Source organism: Phyllobates terribilis, unplaced genomic scaffold (genome assembly GCF_046119375.1).
Source record: "Phyllobates terribilis strain yellow unplaced genomic scaffold, ASM4611937v1 Scaffold_25__1_contigs__length_18738178, whole genome shotgun sequence".
Classification (NCBI taxonomy): domain Eukaryota; kingdom Metazoa; phylum Chordata; class Amphibia; order Anura; family Dendrobatidae; genus Phyllobates; species Phyllobates terribilis.
Genome location: NW_027362785.1, coordinates 6,573,039 through 6,594,050, shown reverse-complemented (window position 1 = coordinate 6,594,050; position 21,012 = coordinate 6,573,039). Strand labels below are relative to the sequence as shown.

At 58.3% G+C, this 21,012-nt stretch overlaps 2 protein-coding genes across 2 annotated transcripts; one reads left to right on the top strand and one right to left on the bottom strand.

The window, feature by feature from the left end:
• Positions 1-1,498: 1,498 nt before the first annotated feature.
• On the bottom strand, positions 1,499-4,325 carry LOC141176424 (E3 ubiquitin-protein ligase TRIM39-like). Its single transcript, XM_073660409.1, has one exon. The coding sequence runs from the start codon at positions 4,247-4,249 to the stop codon at positions 2,804-2,806; it is 1,446 nt and encodes a 481-aa protein (XP_073516510.1). The 5' UTR covers positions 4,250-4,325; the 3' UTR covers positions 1,499-2,803.
• An 11,212-nt stretch (positions 4,326-15,537) lies between these two features.
• On the top strand, positions 15,538-19,032 carry LOC141176423 (uncharacterized). Its single transcript, XM_073660408.1, has 4 exons — positions 15,538-15,941; positions 16,020-16,088; positions 17,793-17,861; positions 18,404-19,032. The coding sequence occupies exons 1-4, from the start codon at positions 15,722-15,724 to the stop codon at positions 18,760-18,762; spliced, it is 717 nt and encodes a 238-aa protein (XP_073516509.1). The 5' UTR covers positions 15,538-15,721; the 3' UTR covers positions 18,763-19,032.
• The last annotated feature ends 1,980 nt before the right edge of the window (positions 19,033-21,012 follow it).

The following is a 21,012-nucleotide window of genomic DNA, read 5'->3' as shown; positions in this document are numbered from 1 at the left end:
TATTGACACCACAGGTTGGTCACAGCATATTATACCATTGGGCAGTGAAGAAAAAATACATTTTTTTTTACCACCAAAATTTTGTTTTAGCCCCAGATTTTACATTTTCACACTGGAAAATGGGTAAAAAATGGCACTAAAATTTGTCCCACAATTTTTGCTGAATGTAGAAATACCCCATATGTGGCTATACGGTACTGCTTAGCCACACGGTGAGACTCGGGAGGGTATGAGCGCTATTTGCCTCCTGGAGCACAAATTTTCCTAGAATAGTTTGCAAACTCCATATACAGAGCCCCCAAGTGCTAGAAGAGCAGAATCCACCCTCAAGTGACCCCATTTTGGAAATTACACCCCTTTGGGAATTTATCTACAGGTGTTGTGATGATTTTGACTCCATTGGTGGTTTCCAGAAACAATCAGCAGTGGATGTTGCTCAGTGAAAATTGCAAACTGCCGTTGTAGTGACCAGGCCGTTGTAGTGACCAGGCCGTTGTAGTGACCAGGCCGTTGTAGTGACCAGCTCATGCTTCTGGAGACATGCACCCTTAAATTAGGCAGGCTCTCATCACTACACAAATGGCAAACGTGTGGACGCTTACTGCAGTTTAGACACACTGTTGGGCTCAGAAGGGAGGGAGACATTTGGATTTGGGAGCACAGAATTTGCTGAATTTCTTTTGGAGGGAGCCATTTTGCTTTTCCATAGCCTTTGTGCCACCAGTAACGTGAAAGTCCCCTATATTTCCATTGAGAGATGATGGACCTGAGTGAGGAATTGCTTATTTTGTGAATGGAGTTGAAGCTTTTATTGGGAACATTTTCCATAACATTTTGGGTCACATTTATCCTGCGCTCTACACTGAGCACTTATATTGGGGTTTCCATTAAAATTTCCGAGTAACGTGACAGATGAAACCCCCGAGGGATCCATTCACTATAATGAGGCAGTAGAGTTACTCTTGACTCCGTCTAGCCTCTGTTTAGGGGTGTCCTTCTTATCAAAAGTGCACAAAACTGTGGCCAACCGCACTTTTCTGCACACCTAAAAAAGACGGACACTGCCGGATCACAGGCCAGACGGTGTCCATGGTGCCTCCATCTGCCTCATTACAAAGAATCTTCCGCTGGGGGATCCGTCTGAATTATGTATTTCAGAGATTTACACGGAAACCCCGGTGTAAGCACTCAGGGAAGGATGAATGTGAGCTGAGCCTTACTGAGATCTTTGGGAGGCAGAATGAACAAATCAACAGTAGATCAAGAATTTGGTTTCATTTTTTACGCTGTTCCTCGTGCGCTATAAATGATTAGATGACTTTATTCTTCGGGTCGGTGCGATTACAGCGATACCAGATTTATATCGGGTTTTTAGGTTTGGCTGCTAAATGACACCTTTTTATTGCAAAAACAAGTTTTTGCATCCCCATGTTTAGACAGCTATAATTTTTCCACATTTCTGATGACAGTCATGTGAGGGCTTGTTTTTTGCGGGACGAGTTGACGTTTTTATTGGTGACATTTTTTAATCGCTTTCTATTCCGATTTTTGGGAGGCAGAATGAACAAAAAACAGCAATTTAGGATTTTTTTTTATTTTTATGCTGTTTCACGTGTGGTAAAACTGATAAGGCAGCTTTAGTCTTCGGGTCAATACGATTACAACCAGACCACATTTATATCTTTTTTTTTTTTTTAATGTTTTGACACTTTTACACAACAAAAACAATTTTATAGATAAAAATATGTTTGCATCGCTTTATTCTGAGAGCTATAACTTTATTTTTCCGCTTACGGAGCTGTATGGCGTCTTGTTTTCAGGCGTCACATCCGGACCTTCCGGTGCGTCACATCCGGACCTTCCGGTGCGTCACATCCGGACCTTCCGGTGCGTCACATCCGGACCTTCCGGTGCGTCACATCCGGTCCGTGAAGCGCATAAGTGGGACATATGTGTCGCCAAACTCGCGTCATATCGGCATATGGACCGCGCTCCTGGAACGCATGCCTCACTATCAAGTGCCAGCTCCCTGGTATCATTTCCTGTGCGTCACATGCCACCACCGATATATTACCATGCAACAACAACGTATCCAAGAAACCAAATTCATATAGGATGGTGAGAAAGACAAAGGGAGCGCCCTTTCGTAGCAATGATTTTATTTATACAAGCTAACAGATATGTGCACCACTCATCTCTATTTCCAAAAGGACAATAAGTCCCATATATAATTGATTACCAAATCAGGTTTTAGGCAGGTTTATCCATACAACATAGTGCGAGGACTATAATTAACTAATTTTAATGAAAGATGATACTTGTTCATGAGTGAGTATGAATGGCAAGAGGAGTATTTTCTATAGCTGAATATTCCTCTTGCCATTCATACTTGCCCTTATTCATCTAACATACCCTTCATTCACCATTTCTTACGAAGGCAAACATTCAGGCCCGGCGATGTTCTGCCAAAACCTCTATCGCATCAGCCAGAAGCAGGAAATGTGTTCTGTCTGATGAGATGAACATTAATTCTGGTCATCACCAGAAGATCACCATCCCCACAGTGAGGCATGGTGGGGGCTGCATTATGCTTTAGGGATGGTTTTCAGCCATTGGAACTGGGGCTTTAATCAAGAGGGGAGGAATTATGGACTGAACAAATATCAGACAATTTTACATCAGAACTTTCCTCTGCTAAAAAGCTGAAGATGAGGATTTTTGCCTTTCAGTTTAATGACCTCCATCACCCTGCAATGGTCCTCACCAGGGGGCCATTTTAGAAGCGACTTGTCACATCACTTTGCTATAACTTGTCACTTACAATTTTTATATATCCTTCCATCATTACCATAAAGGCGGCATGCAGGGGCTCGGTGAAGGTGGCCTTCAAGGTTGTCAAGTACCTGATGGGGTCCGTGAGATCGTAGAAGGACAGCTGCCCGACATCATAATCCAGATAGATCCCTATTCTATTGGAGGAGACCTCGTCGGGAAGCTGAGTGGCTTTTCCGTCATGTTCTACAAACCACCGGTAAGCCACGTATTTGAGGCACCAGGACTTCTTGTTCTCCCCGATGTACACGTATCCTTTTCTGGCTATACTGGGATAACACACTCCAATCCCCATATTTCCGGATTTACTGATTTCCACCACCCAGTAATGTCGTCCTGACGAGAAGACTCTACTGCTCAGAGCTTGAAAATGGTCAAACCTCTCGGCCGTTTCTGGACGATTGTGTCCTTCATATGAGAGTTGAATTGCTTTCAGGTCCCTGGACAAAGTAACGTCGTTCGAGACCGTGTCCACGTCCAGTAGGAAGTCTACAGGCTTCAGCATATGGATCCACACGTTTGTGCCGGCGCTGATGTCCGATAAACCCGTTTGTAGGAATAGAGCGATCTGACGGTCGTTAATGTCTTCGATGCGGTAGACCTCCTCATCGGTGGCCCAGTCCTTATCGTTTCTTTGCTCTACGTCTCGTAAGAAGTCCTTGTGTAGGATGGTCAGATGATCGCTCGTCTTACACATCTTCTCAATGTCAAGGATCTTCCTGGACAATTCTTCCCTCTTGACTTGCAGATGGTCGATCAGGTCCTCTACTGTATGCAGCACCTTCTTCTCTTGCTTGGAGATGACCTCCAGAGCTGTCATTTCTAAGCGATTTAGCTTCTTTCTGAGGTCTCTGAACAAGGAGTAAACTCTTTTTTCCATTTCTGCCGCTTTGTCTTCCACACCTTTCCTGAATTGCGCGAGCTGGTGAATTTCTCTGTCGGCTTTCTGTCTCGCCGTCAGAACTTTTTCCAGCTTTTGCCTTTTCTTTATTTCCAAGGCTTCGAGCAGGAAATTCACATTGTGTCCCTGGTGGCGTCCAGCTACAAAGCAGCTAATGCAGACACCGGTGGAGTCATCCAAGCAGAAATATTCAAGGATCTTGTTGTGGACGGAGCACGTCCTGTGACCCAGGTTGTTGGTGGGTTCCGATAAGACGTGTTGCGGAGACTTCTCCGGCAGAATCGGCGGGAGACAATCTATTACCTTAGCCAGGACTATGTTCTTGCAGAGCTTGGAGCGATCTCTGAACCCTGCTCCGCAGTCGGGACAGGAGTAAGCTTTGGACTTTTGTGAATCCAATTTGTGATTAATGCAGTCCCGGCAGAAGTTGTGTCCGCAGCTGAGGGTGACGGGATCGGTGTACGTGTCCTGGCAGATGGAGCAGCTCAGCACGTCTCTCAGATCAGCTGACGCCATTGTTATCGGAAAGGGAAATGATTCAAAATGAAAGTAAAGTCAGCGGCTTCCTCAGGATGAAACTTCCTCATACGCTACAAATTTAAAGGGACTTTGCAAAAAAAAAAAAAAAAAAAGTGGGCATGGTCCTAACAGAACAGGAAGATCTTGCAGTGCGGTTTTATTACAGGATGAGAGCAGACAGGTTGTGTCACAGTCCGAGGCAATAAAACAAGCACACAAGGCGCGGCTTTGACTCGCACTTTTGCAGGACTGTCAGGAAAACGACACTTGGTCAGACCTTGCAGCCCTCTGGCGCCCCCTTATCCTGCTGGTCAAACACGGTATTGACCGAGGATAAGGATGGGCGCAGCTGCTCTAATTTATGTTGACTATTGTGGCACGTGATGTGACAGGACGTATATATACCACCAGTTCCTTCCAGGAACGTATATATACCTCCGACCAGCCACCCTCAAACCACAATATCACATAAATACTGGTATACTGCCACCACCGATCGCTGAACAGGTGGATCGGGTACCCGTTAGGTAACGTGAATTAGCGGGTGAAGAACGTGTTTGCTCGACATAGGACAAGAAGAACGAAGCTGGTAAATAATAATGATTTACTCCCGAAAGTGGGCAGTGTTTACAAAATATATACAAGATATTATAAAGGAGACAATTTACATATATGCATAAACAGTTATTAAAATAAAAGGGATAAGTGATAGCAAAACCTGCGACACGAGGTGATGGTCTCAGATTCTGTGGGGGGGGCGGCTCACCGGAAATTAGAGGTGATTCTTCCACGCAGCGAGTAGTGCATGCGTATGACGTCCTGGGTAAGAATGACTTAAAAATGGCCGTTCTGGTTTTTAGTAAGGGGCCAAAACATTAGGAGACACCCATGTTGTTTACCTCACACGGGGGCTCGGTTTTGTGAACCCACCCAGCTGCATAAGACATAAAAATCCTTCAGATTTCATATCTTGGTATGGGGGGGTCCCACATCCAAGATTGAGACATCATGTTTGCCGTCACCAATATTCATGAAGATGGATATCAAATATGATATCTCTATGACGCTCAGAAGCTTAGAACCCATTTCCCAGGCTCCTGGTGGACTCCCAGCCACGAAAACCACACCATCACAATTGGAAAAAGGTGAGCATTCCAAAAATGTGGTCCCTGTGTTTGTGACAGTCATGTGCATTATTAAAATCGACATTAAACGTTTGTACAGTTTAGATCTTGGAGGGAATTTCCAGTTTAGACCAGAATGCTTGCTCTGGGCTGAAGCTTTATGGCGGTCATAAAAATTCCTGGTTTGGTTAAAGCAGAGAAGTTCTATGTAGCCTCTTCCAAATGAGCGGGGGGTGGAGATTTAAGACATCTCTTATTTTTTAAAACTAGGACAAAAATACATTTTGCCTGACAAGGAAATACCCCAGCTACGATAGTTACATATCCCGATGTCCTGCCGCCAGTTATATTGAGCCTCATAATGCCCTCCATAGATCCGTGCCATCCTCTCCTCCCACGTCGGGGTATTCTTTGATGTGTAGTGCTCCATACATCAGGTGCAATAATGAAAGTTGGCTCCAAGATTGGTTACCATAAGTACACAGGCCATCTAATGGTGGACTCTCTACTTTTTGTAATATTTAAAATGTAAAAGATGAAAAAATATATATATTTTTTGTCTAAAATACAAAGGAAATGTGTTATCTTTTAACTTTAGGCCTTTTAGAGATCATCTTCAACTTGCTTAACCGTTCGAAATAACAGTAATTTTGACTAGGGGTGCCCAAACTTTTACATGCCGCTGTACATAATTATATAGCTCTTAGACCTGATGAGGCTGGTGTATTTACTTCAAAGATTGAGCATATTAAGAGTTGAGCTATAGAGTGAGTCTAATGAGTCCAAGTGTATACAATCTCTGCCCACTGAGCCCATCACCTTACTACGTCCTTCAGATTTCCTATACCTAGCACAGCAGTGCAGACTACCACTCCTATCCTCCTACTTCTAGTTCAGCGCAGTCCTGTAATAGGAGCCTCTGGGGTAACAAGTCCATTCCTGACATTTTTTCCCTCCTAAATCTTCCTCATCACCAGTGAGAAGTGGAAGGAAACGCAGCCACGAAGTGGAAACCCCTGTGACGTTACAAAGCGGGGGGGCCCGAGTGCTGAGGAGCAGAGGGCAGAAAAGTCCCCACCGCTCTGCTGACCCTAAAATTGGAGAGTCCAGACCTCCTCTGGTATCAGCACAAGCACTGCGCCCCCCGCCTGGAGCTTCATGGCTGAGCAGCTGCATGTAGCCGTACATCACCAAGCACAATGCCGGATGGAGTGGTGTAAAGCAGTCCAGTGGTGGAGACGTGTTCTGTGCTGTGACGGATCGCACTTCTCTATCTGCGTCTGATGGAGGAGTCTGGTGATTCCAGGAGGACGTTATCCCCTGACTGCATTGTGCCCCCTGTACAGATGGTGGAGGAGGATAATGCTATAATAAATATTCCCACCGCTGCCCTTTATTCTCCAGACTTCTGCCCTTCCCCTGGCAGCTGGATATCGGCTTTTGGGTAGATCTGACTGATGGCCGCCGGTTCTTGTCTCATCAGTCTGATCCTTGCACTTTCTGCAGAATATTAGTCTGTCGTTGATATTTTTCTTGGAGCTGTGGCTTCTTTGCTGCTCTTCTTGACACCAATATCCTTTGCCTCCCTGTGTGCACATGCACCAGGAGCGGACATATTATTGATGCAACCTGTGCGGCCGCACAGGGGCCCACGAGGTAAGGGGGCCCATCTATACCTCCACGCAGGTGCAATTTTGCATTTTTAGGAACTCTTGGGCTGCAAAGGGCCCATATATTGTTCTTGCACAGGGGCCCTTTTCTGTATTTGCCCGCCAATGAGATGCACTGACACTGCCTGCTGCCGCCCCTGGGAAGCTCTGCGCTGGTGCTGACCTCATCCCACAGCTGAATCCTTTAGCAGCCGGTCCGGGCATTTGCTGGACATTTTAGGACACCTTCTTCACAGCAACTGAATCTCTTTATTTGAATTCTTGATCCAATAAATGGCTGGTTTAGGGGCAACTTAGAAGCAGCAATGTCCTCGCCTGTAAACCCTTTAGATGCAAAGCAATGATGACTGCATAAGTTTCCTTGGAGGTGACAGTGGTTAACAGAAGACATTGATTTCACCCCCAGCCTCCATTATACAGTAGCTAGCCTGCTCTTATCCTGTCAGCCTGACAGAGATATCAGCTGCCTTGTCCTCTTTCACACTTTCTCCTGAGCTAGCGAACAACTATCACTATAAATCTGAAGCAGCCAAACCAGAACGTGTGTCAGTGTATAAGCTTGTGGCCAGGACAGTGCACACCATGCGACAGTATCTCTGCGCCTGCAATGCGGCGGTATCTCTGCACACCTCCTGCGGTGGTATCTTTGTGCATCCTCTGCGTTGGTATCTCTGTGCCTGCAATGTGCCGGTATCTCTGCACACCTCCTGTGGTGGCTATCTCTGCGCCTGCCCTGCAGCGGTATCTCTACGCAGGCCTTGAGGTGGTATCTCTGCGCACAGCCTGTGGCGGTATCTCTCCTACCGCCGCGCGGTGTCTATCTCTGCGCACGCCTTGAGGTGGTATCTCTGCACATGCCCTGCGGTGGTATCTCTGCGCACGCCCCTGAGGTGGTATCTCTGAACCTGCCTCTGGCTCCTATCTCTGCACCTGCGGTGGTATCTCTGCGCACGCACCTGCGGTGGTATCTCTGTGCATGCCCCTGCGGTGGCTATCTCTGCGCACGCCCCTGCGGAGGTATCGCTGAACCTGCCCCTGCGGTGGCTATCTCTGCGCACGCCCCTGCGGTGGTATCTCTGCGCCTGCACCTGCGGTGGCTATCTCTGCGCATGCCCCTGCGGTGGTATCTCTGGCCACACCCCTGCGGTGGTATCTCTGCACATGCCCCTGTGGTGGTATCTCTGAACCTGCCCCTGCGGTGGCATCTCTGCGCACGCCCCTGCGGTGGCTATCTCTGCGCATGCCCCTGCGGTGGTATCTCTGCGCCTGCGGTGGTATCTCTGCGCCTGCGGTGGCTATCTCTGCGCATGCCCCTGGGGTGGTATCTCTGCACACGCCCCTGCGGTGGTATCTCTGAACCTGCGCCTGCGGTGGCTGTCTCTGCGCACGCCCCTGCGGTAGCTATCTCTGCGCACGCCCCTGCGGTGGCTATCTCTGCGCACGCCCCTGCGGTGGCTATCTCTGCGCACGCCCCTGCGGTGGCATCTCTGAACCTGCCCCTGCGGTAGCTATCTCTGCGCATGCCCCTGCGGTGGTTTCTCTGCGCCTGCACCTGCGGTGGTATCTCTGTGTCTGCATTGGTATCTCTGCGCCTGCACCTGCGGTGGTATCTCTGCCCACGCCCCTGCAGTGGTATCTCTGAACCTGCCCTGTGATGGCTATCTCTGCGCACGCCCCTGCGGTGGTATCTCTGAACCTGCCCTGTGATGGCTATCTCTGCGCCTGCACCTGCGGTGGTATCTCTGAACCTGCCCCTGCGGTGGCTATCTCTGCGCACGCCCCTGCGGTGGTATCTCTGAACCTGCCCCTGCAGTGGCTATCTCTGCGCACGCCCCTGCGGTGGTATCCCTGCGCACGCCCCTGCGGTGGTATCTCTGAACCTGCCCCTGCGGTGGCAATCTCTGCGCACGCCCCTGAGGTGGTATCTCTGCTCACGCTCCTGTGGTGGTATCTCTGAACCTGCCCCTGCGGTGGCTATTTCTGCGCACGCCCCTGCGGTGGTATCTCTGCGCACGCCCCTGCGGTGGTATCTCTGCGCACGCCCCTGCAGTGGTATCTCTGCGCAGACCCCTGCGGTGGTATCTCTGCGCACGCCTCTGCGGTGGTATCTCTGCGTACACCCCTGCGGTGGTATCTCTGAACCTGCCCCTGCAGTGGCTATCTCTGCGCACGCCCCTGCGGTGGCATCTCTGAACCTGCCCGTGCAGTAGCTATCTCTGCGCACGCCCCTGCGGTTGGTATTTCTGCAAACGCCCACACGGTGGTATCTCTGCGCACTCCCCTGCGGTGGTATCTCTGCGCACTCCCCTGCGGTGGTATCTCTGCGCACTCCCCTGCGGTGGTATCTCTGCGCACTCCCCTGCGGTGGTATCTCTGCGCACTCCCCTGCGGTGGCAATCTCTGCGCACGCCCCTGAGGTGGTATCTCTGCTCACGCCCCTGCGGTGGTATCTCTGAACCTGCCCCTGCGGTGGCTATTTCTGTGCACGCCCCTGCGGTGGTATCTCTGCGCTCGCCCCCGCGGTGGTATCTCTGCGCAGACCCCTGCGGTGGTATCTCTGCGCACGCCCCTGCGGTGGTATCTCTGCGTACACCCCTGCGGTGGTATCTCTGAACCTGCCCCTGCGGTGGCTATCTCTGCGCACGCCCCTGCGGTGGTATCTCTGAACCTGCCCGTGCAGTAGCTATCTCTGCGCACGCCCCTGCGGTTGGTATTTCTGCAAACGCCCACACGGTGGTATCTCTGCGCACTCCCCTGCGGTGGTATCTCTGCGCACTCCCCTGCGGTGGTATCTCTGCGCACTCCCCTGCGGTGGTATCTCTGCGCACTCCCCTGCGATGGTATCTCTGAACCTGCCCCTGCAGTGGCTATCTCTGCGCACGCCCCTGCGGTGGTATCTCTGAACCTGCCCATGCAGTAGCTATCTCTGCGCACGCCCCTGCGGTTGGTATTTCTGCAAACGCCCACACGGTGGTATCTCTGCGCACTCCCCTGCGGTGGTATCTCTGCGCACTCCCCTGCGGTGGTATCTCTGCGCACTCCCCTGCGGTGGCAATCTCTGCGCACGCCCCTGAGGTGGTATCTCTGCTTACGCCCCTGCGGTGGTATCTCTGAACCTGCCCCTGCGGTGGCTATTTCTGTGCACGCCCCTGCGGTGGTATCTCTGCGCACGCCCCTGCGGTGGTATCTCTGCGCACGCCCCTGCGGTGGTATCTCTGCGTACACCCCTGCGGTGGTATCTCTGAACCTGCCTCTGCGGTGGCTATCTCTGCGCACGCCCCTGCGGTGGTATCTCTGAACCTGCCCGTGCAGTAGCTATCTCTGCGCACGCCCCTGCGGTTGGTATTTCTGCAAACGCCCACACGGTGGTATCTCTGCGCACACCCCTGCGGTGGTATCTCTGCGCACGCCCCTGCAGTGGTATCTCTGAACCTGCCCCTGCGGTGGCAATCTCTGCGCACGCCCCTGAGGTGGTATCTCTGCTCACGCTCCTGCGGTGGTATCTCTGAACCTGCCCCTGCGGTGGCTATTTCTGTGCACGCCCCTGCGGTGGCTATTTCTGTGCACGCCCCTGCGGTGGCTATTTCTGCGCACGCCCCTGCAGTGGTATCTCTGCGCAGACCCCTGCGGTGGTATCTCTGCGTACACCCCTGCGGTGGTATCTCTGAACCTGCCCCTGCGGTGGTATCTCTGAACCTGCCCGTGCAGTAGCTATCTCTGCGCACGCCCCTGCGGTTGGTATTTCTGCAAACGCCCACACGGTGGTATCTCTGCGCACACCCCTGCGGTGGTATCTCTGCGCACTCCCCTGCGGTGGTATCTCTGCGCACTCCCCTGCGGTGGCAATCTCTGCGCACTCCCCTGCGGTGGCAATCTCTGCGCACTCCCCTGCGGTGGCAATCTCTGCGCACTCCCCTGCGGTGGTATCTCTGCGCACGCCCCTGAGGTGGTATCTCTGCTCACGCCCCTGCGGTGGCTATTTCTGTGCACGCCCCTGCGGTGGTATCTCTGCGCACGCCCCTGCAGTGGTATCTCTGCGCAGACCCCTGCGGTGGTATCTCTGCACACGCCCCTGCGGTGGTATCTCTGCGTACACCCCTGCGGTGGTATCTCTGAACCTGCCCCTGCGGTGGCTATCTCTGCGCACGCCCCTGCGGTGGTATCTCTGAACCTGCCCGTGCACTAGCTATCTCTGCGCACGCCCCTGCGGTTGGTATTTCTGCAAACGCCCACACGGTGGTATCTCTGCGCACACCCCTGCGGTGGTATCTCTGTGCACTCCCCTGCGGTGGTATCTCTGCGCACTCCCCTGCGGTGGCAATCTCTGCGCACTCCCCTGCGGTGGCAATCTCTGCGCATGCCCCTGAGGTGGTATCTCTGCTCACGCCCCTGCGGTGGTATCTCTGAACCTGCCCCTGCGGTGGCTATTTCTGTGCACGCCCCTGCGGTGGTATCTCTGCGCAGGCCCCTGCGGTGGTATCTCTGCGCAGGCCCCTGCGGTGGTATCTCTGCGCAGACCCCTGCGGTGGTATCTCTGCGCAGACCCCTGCGGTGGTATCTCTGCGCAGACCCCTGCGGTGGTATCTCTGCGCAGACCCCTGCGGTGGTATCTCTGCTCACGCCCCTGCGGTGGTATCTCTGCGTACACCCCTGCGGTGGTATCTCTGAACCTGCCCCTGCGTGGCTATCTCTGCGCACGCCCCTGCGGTTGGTATTTCTGCAAACGCCAACACGGTGGTATCTCTGCGCACTCCCCTGCGGTGGTATCTCTGCGCACTCCCCTGCGGTGGTATCTCTGCGCACTCCCCTGCGGTGGTATCTCTGCGCACTCCCCTGCGATGGTATCTCTGCGCACTCCCCTGCGATGGTATCTCTGCGCATTCCCCTGCGATGGTATCTCTGCGCACTCCCCTGCGGTGGTATCTCTGAACCAGCCCCTGCAGTAGCTATCTCTGCGCCTGCCCCTGCGGTGGTATCTCTGCGCCTGCCCCTGCGGTTGGTATTTCTGCAAACGCCCACATGGTGGTATCTCTGCACCTGCCCCCGCGGTGGTATCTCTGCGCACACCCCTGCGGTGGTATCTCTGCACCTGCCCCTGCGGTGGTATCTCGGCGCACTCCCCTGCGGTGGTATCTCTGTGCACGCCCCCTGCGGTGGTATCTCTGTGCACGCCCCCTGCGGTGGTATCTCTGCGCACGCCCCCTGCGGTGGTATCTCTGCGCACGCCCCCTGCAGTTGTATCTCTGCGCCTGCACCTGCGGTGGTATCTCTGCGCACGCCCTCTGCGGTGGTATCTCTGCGCACGCCCTCTGCGGTGGTATCTCTGCGCACGCCCCTGCGGTGGTATCTTTGCGCACGCCCCCTGCGGTGGTATCTTTGCGCACGCCCCCTGCGGTGGTATCTGTGCACTCCCCTGCGGTGGTATCTGTGCACCTGCCCCCTGCGGTGGTATCTGTGCACCTGCCCCCTGCGGTGGTATCTGTGCACCTGCCCCCTGCGGTGGTATCTGTGCACCTGCCCCCTGCGGTGGTATCTGTGCACCTGCCCCCTGCGGTGGTATCTGTGCACCTGCCCCCTGCGGTGGTATCTGTGCACCTGCCCCCTGCGGTGGTATCTGTGCACTCCCCTGCGGTGGTATCTGTGCACCTGCCCCCTGCTGCGGTGGTATCTGTGCGCGCGCCCTCTGCGGTGGTATCTGTGCACCTGCCCCCTGCGGTGGTATCTGTGCGCGCGCCCTCTGCGGTGGTATCTGTGCACCTGCCCCCTGCGGTGGTATCTGTGCGCGCGCCCTCTGCGGTGGTATCTGTGCACCTGCCCCCTGCGGTGGTATCTGTGCACTCCCCTGCGGTGGTATCTGTGCACCTGCCCCCTGCTGCGGTGGTATCTGTGCGCGCGCCCTCTGCGGTGGTATCTGTGCGCGCGCCCTCTGCGGTGGTATCTGTGCACCTGCCCCCTGCTGCGGTGGTATCTGTGCGCGCGCCCTCTGCGGTGGTATCTGTGCACCTGCCCCCTGCGGTGGTATCTGTGCGCGCGCCCTCTGCGGTGGTATCTGTGCACCTGCCCCCTGCGGTGGTATCTGTGCACTCCCCTGCGGTGGTATCTGTGCACCTGCCCCCTGCTGCGGTGGTATCTGTGCGCGCGCCCTCTGCGGTGGTATCTGTGCGCGCGCCCTCTGCGGTGGTATCTCTGCGCACTCCCCTGCGGTGGTATCTCTGCGCACTCCCCTGCGGTGGTATCTCTGCGCACTCCCCTGCGGTGGTATCTCTGCGCACTCCCCTGCGGTGGCAATCTCTGCGCACGCCCCTGAGGTGGTATCTCTGCTCACGCCCCTGCGGTGGTATCTCTGAACCTGCCCCTGCGGTGGCTATTTCTGTGCACGCCCCTGCGGTGGTATCTCTGCGCTCGCCCCCGCGGTGGTATCTCTGCGCATTCCCCTGCGATGGTATCTCTGCGCACTCCCCTGCGGTGGTATCTCTGAACCAGCCCCTGCAGTAGCTATCTCTGCGCCTGCCCCTGCGGTGGTATCTCTGCGCCTGCCCCTGCGGTTGGTATTTCTGCAAACGCCCACATGGTGGTATCTCTGCACCTGCCCCCGCGGTGGTATCTCTGCGCACACCCCTGCGGTGGTATCTCTGCACCTGCCCCTGCGGTGGTATCTCGGCGCACTCCCCTGCGGTGGTATCTCTGTGCACGCCCCCTGCGGTGGTATCTCTGTGCACGCCCCCTGCGGTGGTATCTCTGCGCACGCCCCCTGCGGTGGTATCTCTGCGCACGCCCCCTGCAGTTGTATCTCTGCGCCTGCACCTGCGGTGGTATCTCTGCGCACGCCCTCTGCGGTGGTATCTCTGCGCACGCCCTCTGCGGTGGTATCTCTGCGCACGCCCCTGCGGTGGTATCTTTGCGCACGCCCCCTGCGGTGGTATCTTTGCGCACGCCCCCTGCGGTGGTATCTGTGCACTCCCCTGCGGTGGTATCTGTGCACCTGCCCCCTGCGGTGGTATCTGTGCACCTGCCCCCTGCGGTGGTATCTGTGCACTCCCCTGCGGTGGTATCTGTGCACCTGCCCCCTGCGGTGGTATCTGTGCACCTGCCCCCTGCGGTGGTATCTGTGCACCTGCCCCCTGCGGTGGTATCTGTGCACCTGCCCCCTGCGGTGGTATCTGTGCACCTGCCCCCTGCGGTGGTATCTGTGCACCTGCCCCCTGCGGTGGTATCTGTGCACCTGCCCCCTGCGGTGGTATCTGTGCACCTGCCCCCTGCGGTGGTATCTGTGCACTCCCCTGCGGTGGTATCTGTGCACCTGCCCCCTGCTGCGGTGGTATCTGTGCGCGCGCCCTCTGCGGTGGTATCTGTGCACCTGCCCCCTGCGGTGGTATCTGTGCGCGCGCCCTCTGCGGTGGTATCTGTGCACCTGCCCCCTGCGGTGGTATCTGTGCGCGCGCCCTCTGCGGTGGTATCTGTGCACCTGCCCCCTGCGGTGGTATCTGTGCACTCCCCTGCGGTGGTATCTGTGCACCTGCCCCCTGCTGCGGTGGTATCTGTGCGCGCGCCCTCTGCGGTGGTATCTGTGCGCGCGCCCTCTGCGGTGGTATCTGTGCACCTGCCCCCTGCTGCGGTGGTATCTGTGCGCGCGCCCTCTGCGGTGGTATCTGTGCACCTGCCCCCTGCGGTGGTATCTGTGCGCGCGCCCTCTGCGGTGGTATCTGTGCACCTGCCCCCTGCGGTGGTATCTGTGCACTCCCCTGCGGTGGTATCTGTGCACCTGCCCCCTGCTGCGGTGGTATCTGTGCGCGCGCCCTCTGCGGTGGTATCTGTGCGCGCGCCCTCTGCGGTGGTATCTGTGCACCTGCCCCCTGCTGCGGTGGTATCTGTGCACCTGCCCCCTGCTGCGGTGGTATCTGTGCGCGCGCCCTCTGCGGTGGTATCTGTGCACCTGCCCCCTGCGGTGGTATCTGTGCACCTGCCCCCTGCGGTGGTATCTGTGCACCTGCCCCCTGCGGTGGTATCTGTGCACCTGCCCCCTGCGGTGGTATCTGTGCGCGCGCCCTCTGCGGTGGTATCTCTGCGCGCGCCCTCTGCGGTGGTATCTGTGCACCTGCCCCCTGCGGTGGTATCTGTGCGCGCGCCCTCTGCGGTGGTATCTCTGCGCGCGCCCTCTGCGGTGGTATCTCTGCGCGCGCCCTCTGCGGTGGTATCTCTGCGCGCGCCCTCTGCGGTGGTATCTCTCTCCAGAGCAGCAGACACGCCATTATGGAGCTGCTCCGTGTAGGAGGATCACTCTGCAGGTTGTGGGGCACAGGCCGCGCACACTCGGCTGCCACAGCAACAGACGGAGTCCGACGGAGTCCAATCTGTGGCTGAGGCTACAATAAGATGGCCGCCGTGCTGAGGACACTGTGGCCGGCTGAGGCCATACACACTAGTGCTCATCTTATCGTTCCCGTGTATTGGCTGACAGTCCGGTAACGTTGGCGACGCTGATTGGCGGATCTTTACTGAGGCTGTGTACGATCACGTGACTTCTGAGCGGCCTTAAGCAGTTATGTCTGCGCAGAGCGTCATGCGCAGGTCACATGACTGCTGAGCTTTGATGTTCTTCTCGCCCCTCTGCGCTCCATGGATTCATTGTAGTGACGGTAACGGGGCTGCTGCTCTCCCCGGTGCAGCCGGGAACCATGCCCCGGTCCAAGGACTTCTCCGAGGAGGTGCGGAGAAGGGTGGTGGAGGCCCACGAGGCTGGGAAAGGCTACAAAACCATCAGTAAGATGTGTGAGCTGCACCACTCCACTGTGAGGAAGATCATCTACAAGTGGAAGACCTTCAACACCATCTCCTCCCTGCCCCGGAGCGGGCGCCCCACCAAGATGGCCACTGTTTTGGCCCAGCTCCATAGAGGTAACGAGTCCGGCCGCTGCTCCGGGTCCAGGGACGGCCGCTGCCTGGCTACTCGTATCACTGCCCTTCTTTCCACAGGTTGTCAGAGCCGGAAAATCATCTCAAAAGGAGTCAGAGCCAATGGGGCGGAGAGCGCGCGGGTGTCAGGTACGAGAGCGGAGAGCGTGCGGGTGTCAGGTACGAGAGCGGAGAGCGCGCGGGCGTCAGGTACGAGAGCGGAGAGCGCGCGGGTGTCAGGTACGAGAGCGGAGAGCGCGCGGGTGTCAGGTACGAGAGCGGAGAGCGCGCGGGTGTCAGGAACGAGAGCGGAGAGCGCGCGGGTGTCAGGAACGAGAGCGGAGAGCGCGCGGGTGTCAGGAACGAGAGCGGAGAGCGCGCGGGTGTCAGGAACGAGAGCGGAGAGCGCGCGGGTGTCAGGTACGAGAGCGGAGAGCGCGCGGGTGTCAGGTACGAGAGCGGAGAGCGCGCGGGTGTCAGGTACGAGAGCGGAGAGCGTGCGGGTGTCAGGTACGAGAGCGGAGAGCGCGCGGGCGTCGGGTACGAGAGCGGAGAGCGCGCGGGTGTCGGGTACGAGAGCGGAGAGCGCGCGGGTGTCGGGTACGAGAGCGGACAGCGCGCGGGTGTCAGGTACGAGAGCGGACAGCGCGCGGGTGTCAGGAACGAGAGTGGAGAGCGCGCGGGTGTCAGGAACGAGAGCGGAGAGCGCGCGGGTGTCAGGAACGAGAGCGGAGAGCGCGCGGGTGTCAGGTACGAGAGCGGAGAGCGCGCGGGTGTCAGGTACGAGAGCGGAGAGCGCGCGGGTGTCGGGTACGAGAGCGGAGAGCGCGCGGGTGTCGGGTACGAGAGCGGAGAGCGCGCGGGTGTCGGGTACGAGAGCGGAGAGCGCGCGGGTGTCGGGTACGAGAGCGGAGAGCGCGCGGGTGTCGGGTACGAGAGCGGAGAGCGCGCGGGTGTCAGGAACGAGAGTGGAGAGCGCGCGGGTGTCAGGAACGAGAGCGGAGAGCGCGCGGGTGTCAGGAACGAGAGCGGAGAGCGCGCGGGTGTCAGGAACGAGAGCGGAGAGCGCGCGGGTGTCAGGTACGAGAGCGGAGAGCGCGCGGGTGTCAGGTACGAGAGCGGAGAGCGCGCGGGTGTCAGGTACGAGAGCGGAGAGCGCGCGGGTGTCAGGTACGAGAGCGGAGAGCGCGCGGGTGTCAGGTACGAGAGCGGAGAGCGCGCGGGTGTCAGGTACGAGAGCGGAGAGCGCGCGGGTGTCAGGTACGAGAGCGGAGAGCGCGCGGGTGTCAGGTACGAGAGCGGAGAGCGCGCGGGTGTCAGGTACGAGAGCGGAGAGCGCGCGGGTGTCAGGTACGAGAGCGGAGAGCGCGCGGGTGTCAGGTACGAGAGCGGAGAGCGCGCGGGTGTCAGGTACGAGAGCGGAGAGCGCGCGGGTGTCAGGTACGAGAGCGGACAGCGCGCGGGTGTCAGGAACGAGAGCGGACAGCGCGCGGGTGTCAGGAACGAGAGCGGAGAGCGCGCGGGTGTCAGGAACGAGAGCGGAGAGCGCGCGGGTGTCAGGAACGAGAGCGGAGAGCGCGCAGGTGTCAGGAACGAGAGCGGAGAGCGCGCGGGTGTCAGGTACGAGAGCGGAGAGCGCGCGGGTGTCAGGTACGAGAGCGGAGAGCGCGCGGGTGTCAGGTACGAGAGCGGAGAGCGCGCGGGTGTCAGGTACGAGAGCGGAGAGCGCGCGGGTGTCAGGTACGAAAGCGGAGAGCGCGCGCGGGTGTCAGGAACGAGAGCGGAGAGCGCGCGGGTGTCGGGTGTTGGAGTTTTGCCTGTGCAGTTACATTATTTGTGTCCTTTTGTATCTAGAAAATGAGAACATGAAAATCGAAGAAGGGAGCGTCAGCGCGGGGGGCGAGGGGGACACGCGAGTGTTGGGTAAGTCCTCTGTTAGTGACAATGTTAGTGGGGTCTCCCACACACAAAGGGACAATTATCAGTAGATGATGACGACCTAAGCTCCTTCACTGGATGTTTTTTTAATGACTGCCATCCAGAGTGCGGAGCTTAAGCTGCTCCGGACATCCCCCGTGTGCTGCGCTGTGCCCGGGCAGATGCTGCAGCTCATGGTCGCGTATTCCGCTTCTGGTGATCAGCTGGAGGGTCCACAGCCCGTGGCACCTGTGTACTGTCGTGACTTATGACTACCCCCTCGCCAGAAGCGGTGTACACAACCCTCAGCTGCAGCATCTCTACGTGGCCGGGGACGGCGGGTTACAGGGACACAGTGAAGACTCTCCGCATATCAACAGTTTAAAAAAATGCTCAAATCATCCAGTTCTGTAAGTGCTGAATATCTGATAATGTGCTGATTACAATGTAGTCTTGTTTGTGAGACAACCCCTTTAATTATGGGTCTTGTCTGGCTGCTGCGGTTGGAGCTGCAGGACACTGATGATCTCGCTGTCGTTGTCTTTCAGGTACGGACCGTGGCCCAGACTGCGCCGGCCTCGCTGCGGGGGTGGAGGACGAAGCCTCCGTGACTCTTGTGCTCCCTGATGTTCCCGCGATCACAAGGAAGATGACAAAAAGAATAAAACGGAAAGAAAAGATGAAGTGTAACCGCCAGCTGGGATCACCGCCGCCATCTGCAGAGCATCACATGGAGGTAATACTCTGCTGCGAGATCTGCGGCACCTGCTTCACTACAGAAACGGATCTGGAAAGTCACCAGGCGCAGCACCTGGACAAGACGCCGCACGAGTGCGAGGAGTGCGGGAGAGCCTTCCAGTCCGCCGCCGGCCTGAGAGCACACAGGAGAAGAAAACATGGCTGCTGAGCAGCCCCAGCCCCAGGGCATGCTGGGAGGAACTGACCACATGGGATCGGCTGTCACCGGGCCGCGCTCGTTATAGTGGCAGCCTGCTATACGCTGTGACTGGTGAACCCCCGCGGATGGAGGGGACACTAATGTACATTTGGGAGAGGACTCCTGCACTCAGCGTCTCCTGATTCTCTCTTGTCCTGCCCGCGGCCCTCGGCTCCCCTCTCCTCTCCTGCCCTCGGCTCCCCTCTCCTCTCCTGCCCTCGGCTCCCCTCTCCTCTCCTGCCCTCGGCTCCCCTCTCCTCTCCTGCCCTCGGCTCCCCTCTCCTCTCCTGCCCTCGGCTCTCTTCTCCTTCTCCTCTCCCGCCCGCGGCCCTCGGCTCCCCTCTCCTCTCCCGCCCGCGGCCCTCGGCTCCCCTCTCCTCTCCTCTCCTGCCCGCGGCCCTTGGCTCCCCTCTCCTCCTCTCCCCTCCTGCCTGCTGCCCTCGGCTCCCCTCTCCTCCTCTCCCTCCTGCCTGCGGCCCTCGGCTCCCCTCTCCTCTCCCTCCTGCCCTCGGCTCCCCTCTCCTCTCCCTCCTGCCCTCGGCTCCCCTCTCCTCTCCCTCCTGCCCTCGGCTCCCCTCTCCTCTCCCTCCAGCCCGCGGCCCTCGGCTCCCCTCTCCTCTCCCTCCTGCCCGCGGCTCCCCTCTCCTCTCCCTCCTGCCCGCGGCTCCCCTCTCCTCTCCCTCCTGCCCGCGGCTCCCCTCTCCTCTCCCTCCTGCCCGCGGCTCTCCTCTCCCTCCTGCCCGCGGCTCTCCTCTCCCTCCTGCCCGCGGCTCTCCTCTCCCTCCTGCCCGCGGCTCTCCTCTCCCTCCTGCCCGCGGCTCCCCTCTCCTCTCCCTCCTGCCCGCGGCTCCCCTCTCCTCTCCCTCCTGCCCGCGGCTCCCCTCTCCTCTCCCTCCTGCCCGTGGCTCCCCTCTCCTCTCCCTCCTGCCCGCGGCCCTCGGCTCCCCTCTCCTCTCCCTCCTGCCCGCGGCTCCCCTCTCCTGGCCGCAGCTCTTCTTTCCCGTCCGCGGCCCTCGGCTCCCCTCTCCTCTCCCTCCTGCCCGCTACTCCCCTCTCCTGGCCGCAGCTCTTCTTTCCCGTCCGCGGCCCTTGGCTCCCCTCTCCTCTCCTGCCCTCGGCTCCCCTCTCCTCTCCCTCCTGCCTGCGGCTTCCCTCTCCTCTCCCTCCTGCCCGCGGCTCCCCTCTCCTCTCCCTCCTGCCCGCGGCCCTCGGCTCCCCTCTCCTGGCCGCAGCTCTTCTTTCCCGTCCGCGGCCCTCGGCTCCCCTCTCCTCTCCCTCCTGCCCGCGGCTCCCCTCTCCTGGCCGCAGCTCTTCTTTCCCGTCCGCGGCCCTCGGCTCCCCTCTCCTCTCCCTCCTGCCCGCGGCCCTCGGCTCCCCTCTCCTGGCCGCAGCTCTTCTTTCCCGTCCGCGGCCCTCGGCTCCCCTCTCCTGGCCGCAGCTCTTCTTTCCCGTCCGCGGCCCTCGGCTCCCCTCTCCTCTCCTGCCCTCGGCTCCCCTCTCCTCTCCCTCCTGCCCGCGGCTCCCCTCTCCTCTCCCTCCTGCCCGCGGCCCTCGGCTCCCCTCTCCTGGCCGCAGCTCTTCTTTCCCGTCCGCGGCCCTCGGCTCCCCTCTCCTCTCCCTCCTGCCCTCGGCTCCCCTCTCCTCTCCCTCCTGCCCGCGGCTCCCCTCTCCTGGCCGCAGCTCTTCTTTCCCGTCCGCGGCCCTCGGCTCCCCTCTCCTCTCCTGCCCTCGGCTCCCCTCTCCTCTCCCTCCTGCCCGCGGCCCTCGGCTCCTCTCTCCTGGCCACAGCTCTTCTTTCCCGTCCTCGGCTCCCCTCTCCTCTCCCTCCTGCCCGCGGCTCCCCTCTCCTGGCCGCAGCTCTTCTTTCCCGTCCGCGGCCCTCGGCTCCCCTCTCCTCTCCCTCCTGCCCGCGGCTCCCCTCTCCTCTCCCTCCTGCCCGCGGCCCTCAGCTCCCCTCTCCTGGCCGCAGCTCTTCTTTTCCGTCCGCGGCCCTCGGCTTCCCTCTCCTCTCCCTCCTGCCCGCGGCTTCCCTCTCCTCTCCCTCCTGCCCGCGGCCCTCAGCTCCCCTCTCCTGGACGCAGCTCTTCTTTCCCGTCCGCGGCCCTCGGCTCCCCTCTACTCTCCTGCCCTCGGCTCCCCTCTCCTCTCCTCTCCCTCCTGCCCGCGGCCCTCGGCTCCCCTCTCCTCTCCCTCCTGCCCGCGGCCCTCGGCACCCCTCTC

What these genes read in the sequence shown, in the direction of transcription:
- LOC141176424 (XM_073660409.1), bottom strand. Translation starts at nt 4,249, where the DNA reads ATGGCGTCAGCTGATCTGAGAGACGTGCTGAGCTGCTCCATCTGCCAG.
- LOC141176423 (XM_073660408.1), top strand. Translation starts at nt 15,722, where the DNA reads ATGCCCCGGTCCAAGGACTTCTCCGAGGAGGTGCGGAGAAGGGTGGTG. An exon ending in TTTGGCCCAGCTCCATAGAG is followed by an intron (nt 15,942 to 16,019) that starts GTAACGAGTCCG and finishes TTCTTTCCACAG; the next exon opens with GTTGTCAGAGCCGGAAAATC. An exon ending in GGGGGACACGCGAGTGTTGG is followed by an intron (nt 17,862 to 18,403) that starts GTAAGTCCTCTG and finishes GTTGTCTTTCAG; the next exon opens with GTACGGACCGTGGCCCAGAC.